General features: G+C 39.5%; 1 protein-coding gene across 1 annotated transcript in view; it reads right to left on the reverse strand.

Annotated features, from left to right (window-relative positions):
* CD109 (CD109 molecule) overlaps window positions 1-24,163 on the reverse strand; it is a gene marked incomplete at its 5' end in the record, with an annotated part of 193,812 nt that overhangs the window by 58,882 nt on the left and 110,767 nt on the right. The window contains 8 exons of the mRNA XM_046676265.1: window positions 1,647-1,799; window positions 11,229-11,405; window positions 12,014-12,076; window positions 12,164-12,265; window positions 13,103-13,327; window positions 14,902-15,011; window positions 15,683-15,824; window positions 16,089-16,185. Coding sequence (XP_046532221.1) covers window positions 1,647-1,799; window positions 11,229-11,405; window positions 12,014-12,076; window positions 12,164-12,265; window positions 13,103-13,327; window positions 14,902-15,011; window positions 15,683-15,824; window positions 16,089-16,185 — 1,069 coding nt within the window. The remainder of the gene's footprint in view (window positions 1-1,646; window positions 1,800-11,228; window positions 11,406-12,013; window positions 12,077-12,163; window positions 12,266-13,102; window positions 13,328-14,901; window positions 15,012-15,682; window positions 15,825-16,088; window positions 16,186-24,163) is intronic.

A 24,163-nucleotide genomic window follows, 5' to 3' on the forward strand; every position in this document is an offset into this window, starting at 1 on the left:
GAAAGACTCAATTGAGGAACTCTCCCAGAGAAATAGAGAAAAGACAGAGATGAAAAACATAGCACAAAAAGCTAAGTGACATGGAGACCGGAAGTAAAAGTGCCAATCTCTGAATAACAGGAGTCCCAGAAGGAGAGAAAAATTAAAATGGAGAGGAGGAAATATATGAAGAAATAATGATTGTAATTTTCCAGAACTGCAAAATGAAAGGAGAGCACAGGTTGGAAGGGATGGCAATCCATAATGACACAGAACTAAAATTCCACACAATAGCAACGTGATCTGGCCATGGTTGGGGAATGAGGTGAGGACGGGGGAGATGCAAAAATTTGAGAGCATATTAAAATGCTTGTCTAGTTAGTTGAAGATACAGTATTGATAACCTTCACAAATCAGTAAGGGTAAATATATATGAGTATGGTTCATGAGCTTAAAGGCATCTATCATAGAAACAAAAACAGAATGTGTAACTTCCAAACTAGCAGAATAAAATGTGATCTGGCCTATGGAAAGAAGAATAAAAAGACACAAAAAGAGAACAGGCAGTCTAAATTTAAAAGTATGAAATAAAAAATCAGAAATAAGTCTGAATTAGAATAAGGATTACCCATACTTGTAAATGGGTTAAATAAGCTTATTAAAAGATACTAACTATACTAGCTTATTAAAAGATAGTAACTATTAGATGTTTTAAAAAAGAAAAATATAATAATATGCTATCTACAAGATACACTTAAAAAACAAAAACTTACAAAACGTTGAAAATAAAAAGATAGAAAATTACGCCAGGCAAGTAGGTACCAAAAGAAAGCTGGGATAGCAATCCTAACATCTGACAAAATTTTAAACGTAAATATACAGAGAGAAAGGGAGACAGAGACAGAGACACAGAGAGAGCATGAGCACTGGACAGGTGTGCATGTGTGTAAGAACACACACATAGCAAAGAAAAAAATACTTATTAAGCTATTTAGAAAGCTGTAAAATAAGAGATCTTACCATATTCAGTTAAAGCAAATGCAAGATGCTATAGAACAGAATAATGTGAATTTAAGAAAACTCAAGAGAAAAAATGACCAATTCATTTTAAAGGAGTTTTTAAAGGAAAAAAAAAGGAATGAGAAAAATTAGCTGTTATAGACTGAAGAAAGCATATCATTTTTCTTGAGTGGATTAATTTTACAACAAGATGACCAAATTAGCCTAAACATACATGTCTTCTTCCTGACATGTTGTTAATCGCTGTACTTGATCAATTAAGGGACATAGGTTACACAATCTGGAAATCAAAATAGAAAGTACTTCAAAATAATCTACGGTTCTCTCCTCCAGTGTCACCCAGAACTGTGTAAGTCAATTTCCCGGTACTTTCTCAAGAATCTTAAATTAAAATATAGTATGAAAATGAGGAAGAACTCCAGGTGGCATTTCTCACGTAGGAAAGCCAAGACAGTGGACCACACAAGCCTCTTTCCAACATAACAACTGGAATGCAAATTCTTTTTTATTTGGAAGCTTTACTGATTATTGACTTATATTTGAAGAGGAACTAATAAAATTTCCTTTCGATATTTGAAGTAATGCAATAAAGTTTCTTTTTTCTCTTTTAATATGTATTTTTGTAATGAAAAAATAACTAAACTCACATTTTCCATTGTAATATCATTTGAGGCATTCATCAGATTCACACTTTTGTCAACAGCTACAATGCCAACTACGGAGTCCGGCTGTGTCACAGAGACCCTAAGAGAGACTTTCTCCGATGGTTCAGCATTCGCTTTACTCCAAAATAGATTTATCTGAGGAAGGGAGAAAACAGGATTGATTTATTTCACTTTTTTAAAGCATTACCAATAGCAGATCAATGACTCAAAATCTAGCAAAGATTCTACATTTTCCCTGGCTCAGGGATCATTCTAAAATCATAAATAAACCTTCTCCAGGGAAAGGAGCAAAAAAAACTTTATTCCTATAGTGTTTGCAAGTCATGGAACTTCTCACAGTGACATAAATCTGAATGATCCTTCAGTTCTCTACCTTTCCTCTTCTCGTTGTCCATCTCCCCCCCTCAGCTCCCAGCTGCTTCTATGAGAAGACGCAGCGTCTGGCATACTTGGGGAATGCCAGCAGCCAGGAAGAAGGGCAGGAAAGAGGAAAGACATGGCAGATGTCTACGTGCTGGTGACCAGACTTAGAGGTGAGTGCACATGAGATCCCCCCTGGGGACCCAGAGCACCACCTGGGCTGGGGGTGGGGGGCTCTTTCCAAGGAAGGAGGTGATCAGACCAAACACCTCTCAGGCCCCAGGCTCTGCGCCTCCAAGGCTGCCTGAACTGCCTCAGTCACCACACGCCCATCACACTCATCAAAGCACAGCCCTACCAGCACTGCTTAAACAGCACCAGTCATCTCCTCACTGAATCAAACGGCTTTACCTTGAGACCCGTTCTTCCTAGGAATTTGCATCGTGTCTAGCTGTTTCTCAACATTCCATTTTCCCAGTGATTGTACTACCTGGCCAAGATGGTCTTAATGTTTCCCTAAGCTTGATGAATCTCAGACAGGCTTTTTCCTGACTATAAACTCCTAACCTCCCTTTTCCTAGAGCATTTACTTTAGAAAACTTGGAATTGTAAATTCTTTCTCTGCCCCTTTGAGATGTAAATCTTCTCCCAGCCTCTTGCCAGTTTTACAACCTAGGAATGTCTTTCTCAAGGACCTGGGAACCATCCTTTTGAAGTGTAATCCTCAAGAAACAGTGAGCCGGACTGATCTCCAGTTTCTGTGGGAGGGTAGGAGCCTCATTTATAAATGCCAATTAGCAAACACAGATGGCCTAATCCCATTCAGCAACCTCCCCACAATGTCCCCCAGTACTTTTCCATTAGCTCACCCCCGTGCTTAAAACCCTCCTGCCTTCTGTTTCACTGGAGTTGAGTTCAGACTCTCGCCCCTATTGCTACAGTCCTGAATAAAATGTTCCTTGCCTGTTTAACTCATCCAGTGCAATGTTTCTTTGACATACCTCTTAAGTCACTGTATCTAGTTTACTTTTCTCCACCTATACCCTAAACAAAGGGAAGGGGAGAGCAGCATGTGTTACCTCGGTCCCTGGCCCCATAAGACATTAACCACAACCCTGTTCAGAAGCAGCCTAGTGTGTTCTCTTTAGCTTACAAGAAACTACAACAAGAGGAAAGAGGAGATGGCTGAGACATATAGTCAAAGTCAGTTAAAACCAGTTGAAGGCAACAAGGAAGCCTGACCTGACCTGACACAGATCCCCCCTTCATTATAATACATTACTATGCTACATAACACACCCACCAGCACCATGACAGTTTACAACTGTCATAGCAAGAGGTGGCACCCTTGTTCCCCAGAAAAGCCTGCCCAGTTCCCCAAATATCTATGAATATTCCTCCCCTTCATTACCTAGACCCCTCAAAACAGCTGCTTAATCACCCCAGGAGCTCAGAAGATGATTTGTAAACTCAGTTCCCACTTCTCCATTCTTTTGGTCATTGAATAAAGCTTGTGCTATTGAACGCTGAGTTTCAGTCTTGTTTCAAAGTTGCGACACTGAACAGAGGAAGAACCCCAAGAGGAAAGGCAGGAGACCCTTCCTCGGGTCTCTCCCCAGCTGGAGAGAGAGTTCAATTGGTAACACTTGTTCAAACCTTGCACTTCTCACTCTACCCTGCACCTCAGAGACCCCATGGCTTCAACTTGCACTTCTGAGTGGATGATTTCTAACCATACATCCCTTGCCCCTTCCACATCTCATTCATTTATTCCACAGTCATAACTGAACTTCAACAAAGAGCCACTAATTTTCTCTTGCTTGAACATATTCTATTTCCAAATATGTAGTTTCTTTGTGAGTAAATATGATAAACATTATCATATAAAAATTAGAGAAAGATCTATCTTCCCAAACCCAACTGAAACTAATTTTGATGCCAGCCCTGATATCAGTTCCCCTATATTAATCCCAGCATATGTGGGGTTAAAACCAAAGCACTCTTTCCCTGCTTACTCCTCAGCTCCCCAGCTCCAGAATCCACCATCCGCCATGGAGACAAATGGCCAAGGACAGCCACCTGAATTCCTTATCATCCCCTCCTCCTCCCTGGAAACAGTGTCCCAAGGCCAACCGCAGACTGGTGGGAAAGCTCCGACCAGCAAGGCCACCAACTCCCTCCACCTGTCTACAAGCAGCCACATTCTTCACAAACCTTTAAAACCCCTCACCTCCCCTCTTTCAGGGAGACAAGATGAAACCACAAATTTGAGGGCTCACTCTCATCTCCTGTCTGATATCATCTAAAATAAAAACCCTTTCCTTGCTGTAGGCCTGGTGTTCCAGTTTTTATTTGGCCCCTTTTGTGTGGTGAGTAAAGAACCTATGTTCATAGGCAGTAACAATCTGGTGAGCCAGCCAGGAGGCTTTCGCCATGGCTCCGCAGTCCTGGGCTGACTGGGATTTCCTGGGAAGCAGTCCAGCAGCTGCCTAGGTGACTTGCCCTAGGGACTGTCCCAGTACTTTCTGTCTGGCCTGGCACTGCTGACCTTAGGCACATGTTCATACGGCAAGGAAAGAGGCTCTAGATTTGTGTGTGTTTGTTTCTTTGTTCTTCATTCTGGGGAGTCGATGGACTCTGAAATAGGGCAAGTCACCTGAGGGATGCCCGTGAACTTCCTTCCTCTCCTTTGGGGTCCCTTCCATTCATGGAGGGGCCATCTGGTGTGCATTCAGAGTAGAAACAGTTGTAGGACTTTCTACCCTCAACCTGGGAACCGGTTCACTGGTGTCCGGCTTTTCTGTGTCTGCATCTGTGTGTCTGTCTGTCTCTGTGTATTGGAATGGGAAACAGGCTGTCTGTCCCCAAGCAGAGCCCCGTGGGCCTGATTCTGAGTAGATGATCTAATTATAGTCATAAGCCAATGCCTAAAAGGGATGATTTTCTTTTGTAACACTGCATGGCCACAATATTCTTTAAACTCCAGAGGAAAAACAGCCAAATAATGGATCCTTAAATTGGAAAATTTTTAGAGAGCTTCATCATAAACAGCTGTTTTAGTGGTACCTATGAAAAGACCAAATTAAAAGGAAAATACAATGACTAGTCTTAAGAACTTAATCAAACTTGGGGTCTCAGCTTCTTCTTGTGGTCTTACAAATGCTAATGAAAACATTAAGTTAACAAAGAGAAACCAGAAAGGGGAGAGTCACAGGACTCATCCCAACAGGATGGAAATCTTTAGCTAGTTATTAAAAAGCAAAATGGGATAAATGGAATAGATATAAATAAAACTAGAACAAAGATTGTAATAAAACACTGCCTAAAGTTGGATGGGCTAAAGGGACCCCTCCATTAGCCCCCCAACATTAAAGGACATCAGACAAACCTGTTTTATTCACCCCAGTTCAAAAAAATTTAAACGGTCAGGAGACAGATATCAAAGTGAGAAACCTGACCAGCAATTGTTTGGGGCAACAGTTCAGCTGCTCAGGTTGATAAGACCACAAAGATTAAAGTGTTTAAGCTAATATTATATGAAGAGGTTATGTCAACTTTGCCTGGATGTTTTCTTTGGAAATAAATGTTATGTCTACATGGGAATGCTTCCCCTATACAATATTGTAACACTGAAACCTGTTAATGGATCTAATGTAAGTTATAATTAAAAGTATATGAGTTGGTAAAATTAAGATAAAGGTTTGTAAAAAATGGTATATTTAAACGGGCTTTATGTAAAATAATTACATCTCTTTTGCCTAATTGTATTATAGATTATGTTGTGGGGATAAACATTATGTCTCATTTGGGAACCTTTCACCTGCCTGATATATTGTAAGAATATATAAATCCACCCTTCAGCTATGTTAATTAAACATGCTAGAGGAGATCTCACTTTAAAATGGGCAAAATGGGGCAATTTCAGTTTACCCAAACTGGTGTATTTACATATACAAATGGAAAAAGACAGCTACAACAATGGGAAGCCTGTTTTAATCTTTTGAGGCTTCTAAATAAAATCAGAAATACTTTACTGCCTCTTTAAGAGAAAATCATTAAATAATTAGACATGCCGGCGGCCAAAGCCAACCTGCGGCTTCTCTCTCTTCTCCCACTGAGATTCGGTGCTTCAACTCCCCAAATTCCTCATCTAAAATTAAACAAGTGAAAATAAGTTAACCTTTGAGAAAAGTTGGAATTGTAATGGCCACCTTAGGGGTCACCCTTAAAAGAGAGGATTCAAAATATCTCATATCGGAACGCAGTCTTTGATTAATATGTCAAAACTTCTAAAAGATGAAGTGATTTAACATGCTATAAAATGACCTTTGGTAAATAAAGGCCTATGTAAGTTTGCTGGTTTGATTAACACAGACATGTCCTCAGAGTTATCAGCATCAGATACGATGCAGACATACAGCCTGGGTTTACTGGTCAAAGGAGCTCGTGTCATCCATTACCAGATTTACCGGCAAAACTAATAACTCAGCATAACAGCTGATTTTGTTTAATGTCTGATGAGGTTTTTACAGATGATCCAAATATAAGTGTTGAGAACAGGTAAACTAAATAAATGTAAAGGATGAAGGTTTTTGGAGAAACTTTAATAGCAATTATGTGTTATGATGTATGTACTTAAAACAACTTAAGATGATGGGTAACTGCTTTAATGTCACATGAAGTTTTTAAGGGTAATTAATACATAATTATTAAAACTAGGTAAGAGTTTTTAAGTATAATAATAATTATGTTTTATGGTCTGTGTACTTAAAAAACAGCTTCCAAAATCTTTTTGGAAACAAACATTATAGTTTTACTAAGTTAAGTTAAATAACAAAATCTATTCAGTTTCTGGGTCATTTTCAGATAGGCTGGAACATTGAAATATTATTGCTGAACATGTCTATCTACTTTTGGCTTCTTATTACAGAGAAACTAAAAAGTGTTTGGGTCTATTAATAAACAAACCTTGTGTTTTATTACTATAAAGTAACATGTTTCTAAAAATTATAGAAGGTATTTGTAAATTTGTCAAGCCACAGAATGCTAATTTAAAGGAAAGATTATAATTGCTTACATTTGGTTTTTACTTGCAAATTAAGGTTTCTAAGGGTTAAGGATTCTAATTAACATATGCAATTAAAGCTACTAAAATTATTAAGAAAAAAAATCTTTGTATACAAGGAAAATACAATACATGTTTTCAGTAAAAAGATATAAAAAATAAAAGTATTTTTGCTTGTTGGGTTAAAAAAAAAAGATAAATTTGTCCTAAAGTACTAGAAGAGAAAAAAGGAAACCTGGGACAAATTCTGAATGTAAAAAGTAAGTGACAAAATGTTTATAAAGGTAAAACCCTGAGGAGTTTTATGTATGGTCAAGTTGGCTAAGATTAAAATAAATGTAATTAAGTAAATAAATTTAAATGTCAAAAGGAAATTGGTACAAAATTAAAACTTGGTCTTCTCTTTCTTAAAAAGATAATTTTGCTAAACTTTTAGTCTGCCCTTCATAAAAAGAAAATTATGAAAGAGTTTTTTCCTTGAGTAGTCTACCAAAATGATAAAGATTTTATGTTTTATCAAAATAAATTTCCTGTATTGTTTTTATCAGGTCCTTAATCACAGATGCTAAGGTTTTTCCTACAACTATTTAATTCTCTGCATTTGCCTAAAATTCTTTAATTGTCATTGTGGTTAAAGGGAAAATTAAACATTGCTTCATGGGGACCTATGATATTACATGGGCAAATGATATTGATATAAATGTTTTAAAAATTACATAACATTACCAGAATTCTGATCTGTTCTGATTATCAGCCATACTTCTGGTTATTATCTCAAAATGTTGTATATCACAGAAATGGTCAAATATCTTTGTTAATTGCCACTTTTAAATGTTTGTTATTTACAGACAGTTGTTATTTACTCTGCTGTCTTTACACATATGTTTCATCTTCAGAAAAATTCATGGGAAGGACTCTGGCACTTACTCTAGAATACAGGTTTCTGATAAACTTTCAGATCATGAAACTAAACTGGGCAAGAAATTGCAGAACTCTAACAGGAAAACTGATGACCTCATGAAACTGACAAAATCAAGAACCAATTACACAGGACTGAATGAACTGATGAGGATAATTATAATTTTTATAACTTTTGTTTAAAATATTGCTGATTTTTTAAATGTTTTGTTTTCCCAGACTTAAGAAAATCTTTCCTATTATGCTAATTATGACTTATAGCTATTTGATGAAATTATATATTTGTAAACAAAATTGAAACATTTATCTTTTTCTCCCTACCTGATCCCTCCAGAATTTGAAAATTCTTAGTAAGTATTCTTATTTTCACGGCTATATATAGTTGTTTGTGTAAGTTCAATAATAATCAGTTCTTCTTATAACAGGACACAATTGGAAACACTGGTTTTATTACAAAGGCTTAGACTGGAATGTCATATTTAAGAGAAACATACAGACTTGGATATGACAAGACAGCTTTTGAGGAACAAAGGTTGACTTTCTAAAATAAAGCCACTTGGAAATATTGACCTGGTACCTTGCTTATGGGTTCCCAGTAACCTGGTAAGGTTGAGTAAAGAATGTTGCTCCCTTTGGCAGGTACAAGGAACCTCAGTATTTTGGGGACCTCATGAAGAGAGGAATTCACCCAAATCTGTAGGTATTGCAGACAGAATCTGATGACAAGTTCTTGGTCTGACTTTCTTGGTCTCAAAAGGCCTTTAAAGTTCAATCTGAGATTCCTTGCAAAAAGTTCCAGCAAAGCAGATTTAAAAGAACCTATATCATTAATTGCTATTCTTACCATATTCATGCAAATAATTGGGCCAAGTTTATTAAAACTAAACCTATTTTATAAAGCAGTGGGTCTTAATTTGGCTATCTTTGGTAAAATTGAGGGTGATTTTAGGGGAAAAAATTATGTTTCAATAGAGATTATACTATACATTCACGGATATTAGATTCTGGTTCCATTAATTGTCTTTGAGGTTTTGTTTTATATCTGTAAACTGGCCTGGATCCTGAATTCTTCTAGTCTCCTAAAATATCTGAAATAAATCTCCAAACTAACATTTTCCATTTTTTTCCATCACTGTCATTTGTAATCATTGAGAACTGAACCTACCCTTTTTCCTAAAAACTGAAGCTAGAGGACTTGATATAAACTTAAGAGAGAGTCATGGCTGCTCCTGTGTAAGCCACTCAGAAAGCTACCTGAGTGCCTGATGACACCATCAGAGACATTCAAACTGCAAAGGATGCTTTGGCCCTGACTTCTGGGAATCTTGATTGACTGCCCCCTGGGCTCAAGAACTGGTTTATAATTTATTCCAACCATTAACCTTGTTTTTTCTTTTTGTTTCTCTAAAAGTGCTTCTTCTTAAATACGTGGTTATATACTTACATGATGCAGGCCTACCTTTGGAAGCCCACCTGCATCACTGCCTTATTAAAAGGCTGGTTAACAAGATGTAACAACCTATGCCCCAATTCAGCAGGAAGTAGATAAACTGGTCACCACCCCAAATCCCTCAAGATTGAGAAATGAACATAAAATAGGGAGGAATTGATACCGGCCCTGGTATCAGTTCCCCTATATTAAACCCAGCATATGTGGGGCTAAAACCAAAGCACTCTTTCCCTGCTCACTCCCTGGCTCCAGAATCCACCATGGAGACACATAGCCAAGGACCACCATCTGGACTCCTTATCAGCCTCCTCCCTGTAAACAGTGTCCCAAGGCCGAACGCAGGCAGGTGGGAAAGCTCCGACCAGCAAGGCCACTGCCTCCCCACCACACACACACACACAAACACACACACACACACACACACGAGCCACATTCCTCACAAACCTTTAAAACCCCTCACCTCCCCTCTTTCGGGGAGATGAAATGAAACAAGACAAATTTGAGGGCTCACTCTCATCTCCTGGCTGATATCACCCAAAATAAAAACCCTCCTTTCCTTGCCATAAGCCTAGCATTCCAGTTTTTATTTGGCCCCTCTTATGTGGCAGGTAAAGAACCTCTGTTTGTAGGCAGTAACAATTTGTCTCTCATATCTACAAAATTTTCTGGAAGTATGTTATTTATTCACTCTCCTTCCTCAGAGAAAATGACCTTTACATTGCAACTTTTTTTAGAACCTGGTCTCACTTTCAGAGATGTGTGCCTCCATACTTAAGGCTGACTCCTACTTTAAAATCCACCTTTGTCAGGTGATTAATGGAATCACTAGAAGTCAAAAATTGTGCTCTGAAAGGAACAGAACATAGCATTGTCTATTTAAAATTTCCTTTCATTAGATGAAAAATAGAAGTTTATGTTATATTTTGACAATCAAAGTTATAGTTAAGAGTTCTCAACAACAGATGGCATGGATAACTACTGCCACTTCTCAAAATGTTAACAAATTAAGGAAAAGGAAATGCTATTAAAGGAACTGTATTCTGCAAATCACTACTTTAACACAATGATTATTTCACTTATGAGGACCTGAGAAGGCAGCAGCTTTTAGTGAGAACAACGGCTCATTTTAATATGCATGAGCCATACACATGGCTCCTTTAATGTCAATTCCACCTGGCACTCTTGCAATCAGGTTACTTCTAGAGTTGGGTTCCCAGGCGGTTTCCCACATGAGCTATACCCCTTAGGCTACTGAGTGTTTAGAGACCAAACTCCACACAGATCTCCACATGCAAAGCAGCCAAGTTTATTGTAAATTTGTCCTGAATCAGCTTCCCGGCTGATGAAACGGATAAACCAAAGCCCAGCTTTGATTCCGCACATCATTGCAAATGGCCTCACTCCCTCCCACAGCCTCTATCTCACTCCCACCCCATTATCCGAACCACACAATTCCATACTGCCGTATCTCCCAGGACAGAGCAGCACTGACTCCACTATTTGGAAATCCTGAAATAGCTTCAGTGGATTTGAGTTAAAGTCTTAAAGCCAAGAATACATAACTTACAAATAAGACCCACAGTGCCCAGTAATTCCACAGGCAAAAATATATAAATAGCAACTAAATAGGAAGAGGTTTAATCATAGTTCTAGAAAGGAATATAAATTTCTAACCAATTTGGTTTAACGATACTTTTCTAAAGAAATATTACATTTCTCAGAGTTCACTAATATGACGTTTTCTTTTAAACATCATTACCTTAAATCTTACCTTATTTTTAAAAACAAGATGAACAGGAATTTTTAGAACATCATTTATAATTTCCCCATCATCTTCAATATAATACACAATTATACAGGCTTTCGGAGCCCAAGAATTCTCTGGTGTTAAAGAGAAGGCTGTTGAATTTTGTTTGCCTACAGCCACCAACTGTCCCCTGGACACCACCTGAAAAGAAGAGTGGACATTTCATCTTATGCTGAAGGTAGTGAGAATCTCAACAGCAAGAACGTTTATCATAATTTTAACCAAATACACAACCTCTTGACTTAAACCAACTTCAAAGCCTCTCTGAATGCAAGAAAACCTCCCTGACCAACAGAGAGAATAAACTGAAACGGAAAAGGATGAGATGAAGCCACAGTGAGGCGGCAGCAGCTGCACAGTTGAGAGCCCAGCCTCGTGGGGAAGGGGAACAGTGCCACCAGGAGAGCTGGAGGAGCAAGATCACCAGGCTGCAGGTGGCAATCTTTCTTTGCTTTTTTTTGTTTTTCTTATATTTTATAATTTTCTACAATGAAGGTGTGGCTTATCTAACAGAAATTTAAATTTTAAACACAATGCAACATTTAATTATCCATCTTAAATTGGAAATGCAAATATAGGTGAAAAAAGAAAAAAGACATTTTGATTGCAATATAAAAAGGACAGGCTAAAATATAAAAAGCTGTGTGGCTGAATTTTAAAAATCGGTAAGTTTAATGTAGACATACAGTAGACATCACTTAAGATGATTCTATAACAGATCATAAACTTAAGATTCTATAAGAGATTACCATGTAGCTTAACTCCTTCAATTGCTTGTTGCCACTAACCACCAACTCAAAAGGTGATCCCACCTAGAAAAAACATATTAATTAATATACACAGATTAATGGCAAAAGAGTACAATTATATTGTAATTATCAAGTGATCATTAGCATTACCTTTATATTTTCATCTCTTGTTTTCAGCTGGATATATGTTTTACTAGGAGACATAAACATACCGTGAACTGCCATGCTGCTCACACTATTCAAGAAAGAGGCCTAGAACAAAAGAAAAGGGAGGCATAAATTTTCATCTTCAGTAACACCCTGAGGAAATATGCTCTCTGATGAACAATACTGAAAGGCAAATTCACTTTTACTTTTTTTCATGCAGGAAAAATACACTCCCCAGATACTGGATCTTCATCATTTTATAGCTTATTCTATAAAGTGACAGCTTTAAAATGTGGAGAAGGGTCTTCATCGCCATAATCTAAGAGGAAACAGTATAGTCCTAACTCATTTCAGAAGCAAAAGCATATTATCAGGAAACACTGTGAGAAGAGAGAACGAAATGAAAAACGACTCCTTTCCTTGTCTCCACAACTCAGTGCTCATCTACAAGCAAGATATCGTGTCAGCCCACTTGATCCACCAACAGTCAGAGTAAACCTCAGAGGCTACACCTGTGGCAGAGCTGAGTGACCAAAAGAAAGAGAGCAGGAATGGCTGGGGAGTCTTGAGAGCCGACCTGGGAAAGAGCTCAGCAAAGGAACATAAGTGTAAAAAAGATATTCATCTTTCATTTCAGCTCCTGTCTAAATACAATTTCAAATGATTGAAAATCAAGCTAGCCTGGGAGTGTGGGAGCTTCTCCACCACACCTGCAGGTTGTTCTACTTGGCTGTGCTCTTCAAAATGAACTCACACGGAAGCATCCAGTCTAACCCTCAGCCACCGTCATCAAATTACTTTTAACACTTTCCCCATTTTTTAAAATAGAAACACGTGTCTACTCCCTGTGCACTCTGACCTCCAAAACCTTGAGAGCCTACCACAAGATTACAATTTTAATGACGTCGTTGCAGTAACAGAATGATGGGAAACAGACGGCACCTTCAATTGTAGCTCGCTGGAATCGTCCAGGATTGGGAATTCAATCTTAAAGATTCCATTTTGTGGGACAGTATAATTTATAATCTGGACAGCTTCTACTTCCTGGTCTCTACTGTTCCACCTGCTCCAGTAATCGGTATAGTTTCTCTGTGTCACTGTTATGACCACATTAGTTCTTCTTTCTTCAGGAGTTAGTTGATTGCCATCAGAACGGGTTACCTTCACCTAGTTAACAGATAACAAGAAAAGCAAAGGATTTAAGTTCAGTTCAATTCAGTCTCTACCTGTGCTAGCCCCATGAAACTGAACTCTTAAAAGCTCTTGGTAGCACCCTAACTTCCAGATTAAGTGGTGTCTTTCAGAGGCATCCAATACCACTGACCACTCCTTTCTTGCTATCATGGCTCCTCTTGCCTTCCATGGCACCACAACAATCTTCTTCACTTCAAACCCCTTGTTCTGCATCCCTTCAGTGTCCTTTTCGGTTCCTCTTCCTCTCCCTAAATGTGAGACTTTGTAAAGGCCAAATCAGCAGTTATCCATTCTCTCCTCCTCAGAGCTCTCAGCACTCCTGCTGCCATCCTCACCTTGCTCTGGAACATTTACTCGACACCTCCAATGCCCTGCCAGCAGAGTCTACTTGTGTGTCTCTGTCATCTCAAACTCAGCACTTCTAAAATTGAGCCACCATCTCACCTTTCCTATTTTTGCTAAGACTACAATTCTGTCAGACTTAACATCTCTGAATTCCCCTCCCTCTTCCCACCTCGCAAATCCAATACACGCCAAATCTTGTACTTCTCTCTTATCTTGCCTTAAGGTTGTGTGCATACCATCCTGTCAGCATCACAAAAACTGTGACTCCAGGGTAGGGACTGGGTCCTCCTTGGCCCCGTAAGCCCCATCCAGCACCATGCCTTGCACATTGTCAAAACTCACTCAATCAATGTGTTAACTCAGTACTCTCTCAGAGAAAAAATGAGGAGATTTGTTGATAATTTTTTTTAGGAAGATTAGCCATGAGCTAACATCTGCCGCCAACCCTCCTCTTTTTGCTGAGGAAGACTGGCCCTGAGCTAACATCTATGCCTATCTTCCTATATTTTATATGTGGGACGCCTGCCATAGCATGGCTTGACAAGCAGTGCGTAGGTCCATGCCCGGGAACCACAGAAGTGGAAGATCCAAACTTAACTGCTGCACCACAGGGCTGGCACCTATTGAAAATTTTTTAATACTACATCTTTGCTAGAACTAAAACTAATGATTATAAAAATCAAATTAAAACTGAAAGTTTTTCACTAACATCTAATTCCTTCAATTAATTTATAAAAGTTTCAACATAGCAATCCAAATCTAACTTAAATTGCTTATTAAATTAATTATGAGAGGGCAGCACCACAGCGTAGTGGTTAAGTTTGGCACACTCTGCTTCAGCAGTCCTGGTTTGCAGGTTCAGATCCCAGGCGTGGACCTACACCTCTCATCAGCCATGCTGTAACAGCAACCCACATACAAAACAGAGGAAAACTGGCACAGATGTTAGCTCAGGGCAAGTCTTCCTCAGCAAATAAACAAATAAATTTTAAGGAAAATATTCTCATTGGAAACTACATTTTTAGAAAAATTAGAGAAAGGTTATTTTGAAACAATTCATATACCTCATATATCTAAAAGGGAAAAGTAATCTAGCTACTCATGGCTTAAAGTTTTTGAAAAGCACTGAAAATATTATTTCCCCTTGTGTTTCATTAAATTGAACTTACTGCTTTAGATCATTAATAAATATGCCAACTTACAGTGGCTGTGAAGTTGAGAGACGGCTTCAAGACAGTAGCATAATCAAAAAATTCAATGATGTGATCATGTTGCTTGAAAAATACATTGGAGCTTGCATTTCTTGAGATACCTGTTTTGGAGTTGCACCATTTAGAAAGCAAAAGTTATGCTTCACCAACACCTTCTAGCCACCGAATTTCCCCGTCTGAGCTACTTCCCCAAAGGGCTGAGCTATCAGGGCGCAGATGCCTCCTTCCCACATTGGCTTGCCCACTGGGAAAACCACACGATCCCACTGTGTCCTGTGCAGATCCTTTCCTAAGGCACCATCCCCACCATCCCCTCAAGGACACGTGCAGCAGCACATCAGGCCCTCACACAACAGTCTTTCCTTCTTTCAGAGAGTGGTGAAAGCTGTTAAAATAGCAACAGAAAGATCCAAGTGATTAAGCTTTATTTTATTATTAGAAGAGAAAACTGTCTAGGAGCGGGTGAGACTTCAGAAGACGCTCAGTGATTAAAAACAAGAAGATGGTTAGTCAGCTGAAAAGGTCAACCGTTCCACGTAGTTTTCAGGCTGAAAAGAAAGAGTAGGAAAGGAAAACATTACAAATACCTATCAAATGTGGTTGAAGTACAGACTGTCACAGAAAAGGAGTTTCCCCTTCATGATGAAAGCATTCTGCAAGCTAGACTAATTAAGAGTCACGACAATTTCAGCATTACGCGCCAGCTACGCTAAGGAAGACGACAGAGCAGCCCCAGGCAAGCAGCGTTACCTTCACTTCAAAGTCCACAAACCTGTGAGCGATTCTGTCACTGTGGCTAAAATTTCTACCGGCCCAGGGGAAGACAGATACACGTGTTCAGAAAGCCCCTCCGAAAACTCCATTACCTTTTTCATCTCTTCATCATTAAAAGAGAAGTTTGCATATCCATTTATCTGTTTTGTTAAAAAATTTCAATTTTATTCTTCATATTAGCAATTCAAATTTTAGGGATAAAATTCAAACTAAGTCACAACAATACGACGGCTCTGATTCCATTTAATTACTATAAATGGGTAAATTCTCACTTGTCCAAAGCTAGAAGGCTCTTGATTTTCTTACCCCCAATTTTTTGTTAATTCAGTATAAAATCTTATTTCTAGAAAAAGAACACTTACAGTTTTTCCCCATTACAAATTATAAGATATCTGCAAATTTACCTTTAATTTTTTTGTAATATTTTTCTTCATGCCCCAAAAGGATAAAGGTAAAAATGTAAGTGTTACATCTCCTTTCACTGGCTTCCCATACGTATACCTGAAAAATAATAAATGGACTTTTTTTACATTTTCAATTTGATATTATCAAAATTACACAACAAAAATATTACTGTCAAGAGCATACACTGTCCATCCAACTTAAAAGAATTATATTAAAAACATACTCTGACTACAGATTTTTAAAACTAGACAAAGGAATACCCTTAATAAATAGTGAGCCTTGAAAGTAAGTCTCCAAAATTGGGAAACTTTTAACCACAATACCTCAAAACACTTCACAATACACACTTTACCTAGCCTCTAGCCATCTTACAGACATCAGAGAAAATCTGATCATAATTGGAAGCGACAGTTTCCTGTTCAAAGATTTTTAAAAGATGATGAAAATCTTTTATTCCTAGAAGCCCGAACCGGCCCGCTACCTGCACGCCCAGGAGGCGCCATGGCTTTTGAACACCTGTAGATGTTAGTGGAGACTGCCATCACCACAGCCCACTGCCGCAGCCTGTTCCAGTCATAGCCAGGAATGTCTATTAGACCAAACAACGTGCTCGTGGCTACCAAAAATTGGTTCTTTGCAGGAAAATTTAAAATAAGAGTAATTTTTTTATCCATAGTACAAAAATTATCTTGTTGAGGCAAATGTCATCTCTGCTACCTTGCCTTCTATCTATTACTTTTATCTCCTCTTATGATGGGACTGTCTCTTTGTGGGAAGGAGAGGCAATCTTTGGTGAATCATTTTACAGCCAGAAAGCCTTTTTTAAATGTTTCCTGGGTTCCTTCCACCTCTGTTGTGAAATGCTCAGCCAAACGTGGACATCAACTTTGCTTGGCACTCTATAAATCTAACAGTAAACTCCTGCTTCCTGAATCTGTGAGTAGAAGACAGAAACAATCCCTCATCTGGATCAACTCAACTCAAAGCTAATGGCAAAATATAGCATATTCCAAATTAAGAAGAATAAAACAAATCCATCCTCAAATGCACCACCCTTCCAAACCAGAATAAAAACTCTGATTAGCAACTTCAGCATCAAATTTATTCATTCAAAAGAGAGTCTCAAAACCCAACACTTCTTGTATCTTGTTAAAGATTAAATAAACGTATAACTAGAATACCAGAACATTATATTTTAAAAGAGTTATATCACATGATAGCACAGAGAGTTTGAAAATCCAGACATAATTTAAAGTATTCTCAGTCATAAGTATTTTTAAATTCGATTTAAATGTGCAGTAGATTTAGCTTTCCAAGCACCAAGCTGATTATAATAAAGTGAAGCAAGGATAGTAACAGTTATTGTCCTAAGTAGAACCTAGAAGCACTTGGGATAAACTAATTATTCAGAAAATAATAGGCTGACAATATTTTAAAAAGCAAAGGAAAGATGTTCTGGTATAGTATCATTAACAAAACAAGGATTTTTTTTTTATTTTTTCAGAAAACAGCCATAGCACAAATGCCTTAAAAAATAATACCTAAAAAGTTGAACCTACCGGTATAATTCAAGTTTCTCACCACCTTTTTTTCCAAGTCATTTCCAGGATACAAATGTCTCAATTCATCAAATAATGAACACATTTTAATAAATCTTAGATTAAATAATAATTCAAAAATCCTGCAGTGTGCAGGTGTTACAGAAGTGACTAGATGGATGCTCTGTTATTTTCTTCACTATCCTCTAGAACCCACTGTGGTTAGTGGGAAAAAGTCTATCATTTATTTTAATGAAGTGGGAATAGTGAGACGTTCACATCAAAGCTAATAAAGAAATGCTGATTTTTATTCATCTCAGTTAAAGATTTCAGAACTAAAAAAGGACTGTTAACCTTCTTCTCTGGGAAATTTCCAGCAATCCTCTGCTTATTAACTACGTCTTGATGGGACAGATGGCTACCAGCAAAAGAGTAACCTAAATGGTCTACCATCACTCATAGAGATGACTATAATAGCTAATACGAAACAAATATTTAAAAAGCATCCCTAGAACTTAAAAACAACCATCCAAGTGGTAAGACAACAGAACTCATCTTTCAAAGTACACCCAAGGAACAAGTGGACTTCAAGTCCTACCCTCTAATCCCTAATTCAGTGACAAACACCAAGCCTACTGCCCATACAACTTAATTTGGTTCACTCCAAATAGCAGGCTTTTGATGGAGTATGAAGACCGTTGCCATGCTACATGCAGCTCGGAACTGAAACCTTAGAGATCACGTTGTTTATCCATTTGTTCTCTCAATAAGTACTTACTGATGCCTGCTCCATGGCTGGCACGGTACCAGACACAAAGGTATGTAGTAAACAAGACACAGACCCACCCTCAAAGAGGTGGACAGCAAACAGCAACACCACATGACTAGTGCTATGAGAGGTATAGCATAGAGGGTTGGGGTAAGTGGTCAAGCCTTGAAATTGTCTATGTAAGGGCCTACTGGTCAGAAAAAGCATTCTGCATTCTTAGAAGCATAAGTAAAATTTGGGAGTAGAGTTAGGGAGGATAGAGAAGGGGCTGGGTGAGATGTTTCCAAAGACACGAAACTAGAAAAGAATTCTAGAAGATATGCTAAAGAATTTGAACTTCGGGGCCGGCCCGGTGGCACAGCGGTTAAGTTCGCACGTTCCCCTTCTCGGCGGCCCGGGGTTCGCTGGTTCGGATCCCAGGTGCGGACATGGCACTGCTTGGCAGCCATGCTGTGGTAGGCGTCCCACGTATAAACTAGAGGAAGATGGGCACGGATGTTAGCTCAGAGCCAGGCTTCCTCAGCAAAAAGAGGAGGACTGGCAGTAGTTAGCTGAGGGCTAATCTTCCTCCAAAAAAAATAACAAACAAACAAAAAAAGAAAAAAGAAAAAAAAAAAGAATTTGAACTTCATCCTCAAGGCGATAGTCTGAAAATTTTTATGCAAAATAGTCATAAAATCATATTTGCCTAGCAAGAAGAAGGAAGAAGACGGAGGAGGAGAAAATATTCTAGATACAGTGCAGAGAAAAAATTGGAAGAGATAAAACTGGAGTCAAGAAAATTTTTAAGGAACTATAACAGTAGTTGAGGAGAGAAAGGTCATGATGTTGGCCTGAATCAAGAAAGTGGCCATGGAGATGGATTTGAGAGATGCTAAGGAGACAGAACCAGTAGCAGTAGATGTTGGTTGGACGTTGGGAGTGAGGGGGTGGGAAGAGTGCAGCTGACTTGGGCAGCTAGCCAGATGGTGGTACAGTCCACCAAGATAGCGATGCACAGAAGAATTAGGCTTGAGGGAAGACAAGATGTTTAGTTTAAAGTATCTGTAGGATACCCAGTGGGGAATGGCCAGTGGGCAGCGAGACACGGCAATCTGATTCTCAAAACAGAAATGCAGGCTGGCGATATGAACTTAGGTGTCACCAAATTATAAACAGTAGCAGAAGCTCTGGTCATGGAGAAGAGAACTCTTGAGTAAATGTATAAAGAAAGAAGGAAAAAGAGCCAAAAATGGAGCTCTGATGAACAAAACTTTTAAAGATGGACAGAAGAGAGTTGCCTGAAGAGTCTCAAAGAAGTAGCCAAAGGGAAAGGAGAAAAACGAGAAAAGCAATGGAAGAAGATAACAATGTCAAGTGCTGCAAAGGGAAAAAAATTGTAAAAGCCTAAAAAAGTACCCCCGAGACTAGGCAAGAAGGCCCGTGGTGAAAGCAGCTTCAATGGCATGGTGAGAGTGAAAGGCAGAGTATACGGGCTAACGAATGAGTGGAATTTGAAGAAGTCAAAAATGCGACTCTAACTTGCCTGTGCAGAGGTGAGAGACAGCAGTAGCTCGGATGAGGGATGGAGGTCGAAGCAGGGCTTGTTTCTTTTAACATAGAAATGCTTAAACATAGAGTGAAGATGCCACTAATGAGCAAAAGGCTAAAGATACCAAACGGAAGAAGTCGAGACACTCTGAGACAGATGAGAGAGGAGTGCGACTCTGATGCTCCGACAGCAGACAGAGTCCAAGGTCCACGTGGAGGGCTCAGCCTCTGCAGAGAGGAGACGGCACCTTCACTACGGCAGACACAGGATGACGACGATGAGCAGCAGCAGCATTTCCTTCTCTTCTGGGATGCAGCATTTCTAGAAGGGGTCCAGGCCAATTTTCATAGACTGATAAAAGACCCCGCTGGTCAAAATACTTCCTTAATCTGTTGCAAAGTTGTACATTACATCCTCCGTCGGAATGAACGCAGACCCTCCTGAAATGCACTAGTAGGCCCAGAACTCATGACGGTGGGGGTGGAGGACCTCAGGCAAAAGGGGCCTAGGCCATGTCAGTGTTGATTCCCTGAAATCACACAGGTCTGCACTGCCCCAGGATACAACTACCTTCCTCTGCCGTGACCACTGACATCATCCCTGGGCAACTGAAGCCTGAAGGAAGGAGAAGTAACAGGAAGGAAGTATTTGGAATGGACTAACATCAGAAGTAGCCAGATCCGAGAACTTTAAATGGCTATAAGGAGGCTGACTACGCACAACAAACCAAATAGACTAAGGTTTTTTTTTTTTTTTTTTGAGGAAGATGAGCCCTGAGCTAACATCCACCACCAATCCTCCTCGTTTTGCTGAAGAAGACTGGCCCTGAGCTAACATCCATGCCCATCTTCCTCTACTTTATATGTGGGACGCTGCCACAGCATGGCTTGACAAGCGGTGCACAGGTCCACACCGAGGATCCAAACCGGCAACCCAGGCCACTGAAGCGGAACATGTGAACTTAACCACTGTGCCACCAGGCTGGCCCCTAAGAACACTGTTCTTTTTGATGTGTCAGTTTCACTAGGCAAAAGTCCCCAGTCACTTATTCAAACACTAATCCAAGTGTTGAGGTGAAGGTATTTTATAGATGTGATTAAAGTCCATAATCAGTTGACTTTAAGCAAAGGAGATTATCCCAGATACTCTGGGTAGGTCTGACTCAATCAGTTGAAAGGCCTAAAAGCAAAGCTGAGACTTCCCTGAAGAGGGAGAAATTCTGCCTGTGGAAAGCAACTTCAGCTCAGGCCTGAGAGCTCCAGCCTGCCCTTCCCGATGGCCTGCCCTACAGACTGGACTTGCCTAGCTGGCCCCACAATCAAGTACACCATCTCTTTGCAATAAATCTCTTAATATAAATCTCCTACTGGTTCTGCTTCCCTGGTTGAAACTTGACTGATACACAGACTAAGGAAAGTGACAAGAATACAACGTGGTGAGCACTGAAGAAATGCCAGGGGCCATCACAATTGTCACAGCCTTCTCAGCCATGAGTATTACAAATGAGAAGCAGGATGACACTCCAAGGGTTCTTACTGAGCTAAAGGGGAAGAGGGTGTCAATGTTGTGGCTTCAGGGAATCCACACCCCCTAAAAATGTATACAAAATTTTCTGCAGATTTACTAGAGTTGAAGAACCACTGTTTGAACTCATGGTATTAAATCCCTGAAAACTAGGAACAAAGGCAGAGAAGGTGTCCACACTCAGCCTGATGCTGCAGACATCGGGACTTATGCAGAGTCACTCTCAGAAGGCATCTACACTCAGCCTAATCCTGCAGACATCCCTGAAAACTAAGAGCAGAAGCAGAGGAGGTGTCCACACAGAGCCAAACCCTGCGGGCATCCACACTCAGTCTGAGCCTGCAGACGTTGGCATTCATGCGGAGTCACACTCAGAAGGCCTCCACACTCAGCCTAACCCCTGTGGACATCAGGGTTCATGCGGAGTCACACTCAGAAGGCCTCCACACTCAGCCTAACCCCTGCGGATGTCGGTGTTCATGCGACTCACACTCAGAAGGCCTCCACACTCAGACTAACCCCTGTGGACATCAGGGTTCATGCAGAGTCACACTCAGAAGGCCTCCACACTCAGCCTAACCCCTGCGCACGTCGGTGCTTATGTGGGTTCACACTCACTGAGCTTTATAAGCGTTAGTCAAACAACTCAAAGTAAAACCCAGACACAATGCTTCACCTTCAGCTAAGATCAGCAGGATACTAATTATCTAAAATGCAGGCATTTATGTGCTTTCTAAACCATAAATTCATCCACAGTGCCCAAGTCATTTTGGAAGCTACCTCTTAGTTGAACATGGGTAGAAAACAAACTTGGTCTACGAATTGTGGACACATTTCTGCCTTTGTGGTGGATGGGTTTCACATGATTTCCTACCAAACAGAATCTGAAGCAGCAGCTCTCGGAACACTCTGGTCCACCAGGAGACTCCCTGCCCATCACTTGCCACCACAAACCCTCACCAGGAGAGGGATGTCATGATGAGACAGCAGCGAGATCAAGTCCAGTTTTTATCAGCTATTGCAAATAAATTCTCAAACTAACTAGATTTCAGAAACCAAAGCACAGACATTGACACATCAAAAATAAAAGCTACAAGAGATCAGTCCTGGAATTAATTGAGGGCAACCCCAGCCTATCCTTTTTTTAATTGAGTTCATAATAGTTTACATCAATGTGAGATTTCACTGGTCCATTATTTCTTGTCTGTCACCACACAAGTGCTCCCCTTCACCCCCTGTGCCAACCCTCTACCCCCCTTCCCCTGGTAACCACTGTTTTGTCTGTGGGTTTGTTTATATTCCACATATGAGAGAAATCATCTGGTGTTTGTCTTTCTCAATCTGGCTTATTTTCACTTAGCGTAATACCCTCCAGGTCCATCCATGTTGCAAATGGGATGATTTTGTCTTTTTTTTATGGCTGAGTAGTGTGCATTGTATATATATACCACAAATTCTTTATCCAATCATCAGTCAATGGGCACTTGGGTTGTTTCCATGTCTTGGCTATTGTGAATAGTGCTGCGATGAACATAGGGGTGTGTATGTTACTTTGGATTGTTGATTTCAAATTGTTTGGGTAGATACCCAGTAGTGGAAAAGATGGGTCCTATGGTATTCCTGTTTTCAGTTTGTTGAGGAATCTCCATACTGTTTTCCATAGTGGCTGCACCACTTTGCATTCCCACCAGCAGTGTATGAGGGTTCCCTTTTCTCCACACCCTCTCCAACATTTGTTATTTTTAGTCTTACTGATTATAGCCATTTTAACAGGTGTCAGGTGGTATCTTAGTGTAGTTTTGATTTGCATTTCCCCAATGATTAGTGATGTTGAACATCTTTTCATGTGTTTATTGGCCATCTGTATATCTTCTATGGAGAAATGTCTGTTCATATCCTCTGTCCATTTTTTGATTGGGCTGTTTGTTTTGTTGTTGTTCAGTTGCGTAAGTTGCTTATATATTATGGAGATTAACCCCTTGTCGGATATATGATTTGCAAATATTTTCTCCCAGTTGGTGGGTTGTCTTTTTGTTTTGATCCTAGTTTCTTTTGCCTTGCAGAAGCTCTTTATCTGATGAACTCTCACTTGTTTATTTTTTCTTTTGTTTTCCTTGTCTGAGAAGACATGGTATTTGAAAAGATCCTCTTAAGTTCACTGTCAAAGAGTGTAGCACCTATATTATCCTCCAGGAGTTTTATGGTTTCAGGACTACTCTTCAAGTCTTTGATGCAGTTTGAGTTTATTTTTGCGAATGGCATGAGATAATGGTCTACTTTCATTCTCTTGCATGTGGCTGTCCAGTTTTCCCAACACCGTTTATTGAAAAGACTTTTTCTCCATTGTATTTTCTTGGCACCTTTGTGAAAGATTAGCTGTCTGTAGATGTGCGGTTTTATTTCTGGGTATTCAATTCCGTTCCATTGATCTGTGTGCCTGTTTTTGTACCAGTACCATGCTGTTTTGATTACTGTGGCTTTGTAGTACATTTTGAAGTCAGGGATTGTGATACCTCCAGCTTTGTTCTTTTTTCTCAGGATTAGCAATTCGGGGTCTTTGGTTGCCCAATATGAATTTTAGGATTCTTTTCTTTATTTCCATGAAGAATGTCACCAGGATTCTGATTGGGATTGCATTGAATCTGTAGATTGCTTTGGGTAGTATGGACATTTTAACTATGTTTATTCTTCCAATTCATGTGCATGGAATCT

Source organism: Equus quagga, chromosome 11, assembly GCF_021613505.1.
Source record: "Equus quagga isolate Etosha38 chromosome 11, UCLA_HA_Equagga_1.0, whole genome shotgun sequence".
NCBI classification, from domain to species: Eukaryota; Metazoa; Chordata; class Mammalia; order Perissodactyla; family Equidae; genus Equus; species Equus quagga.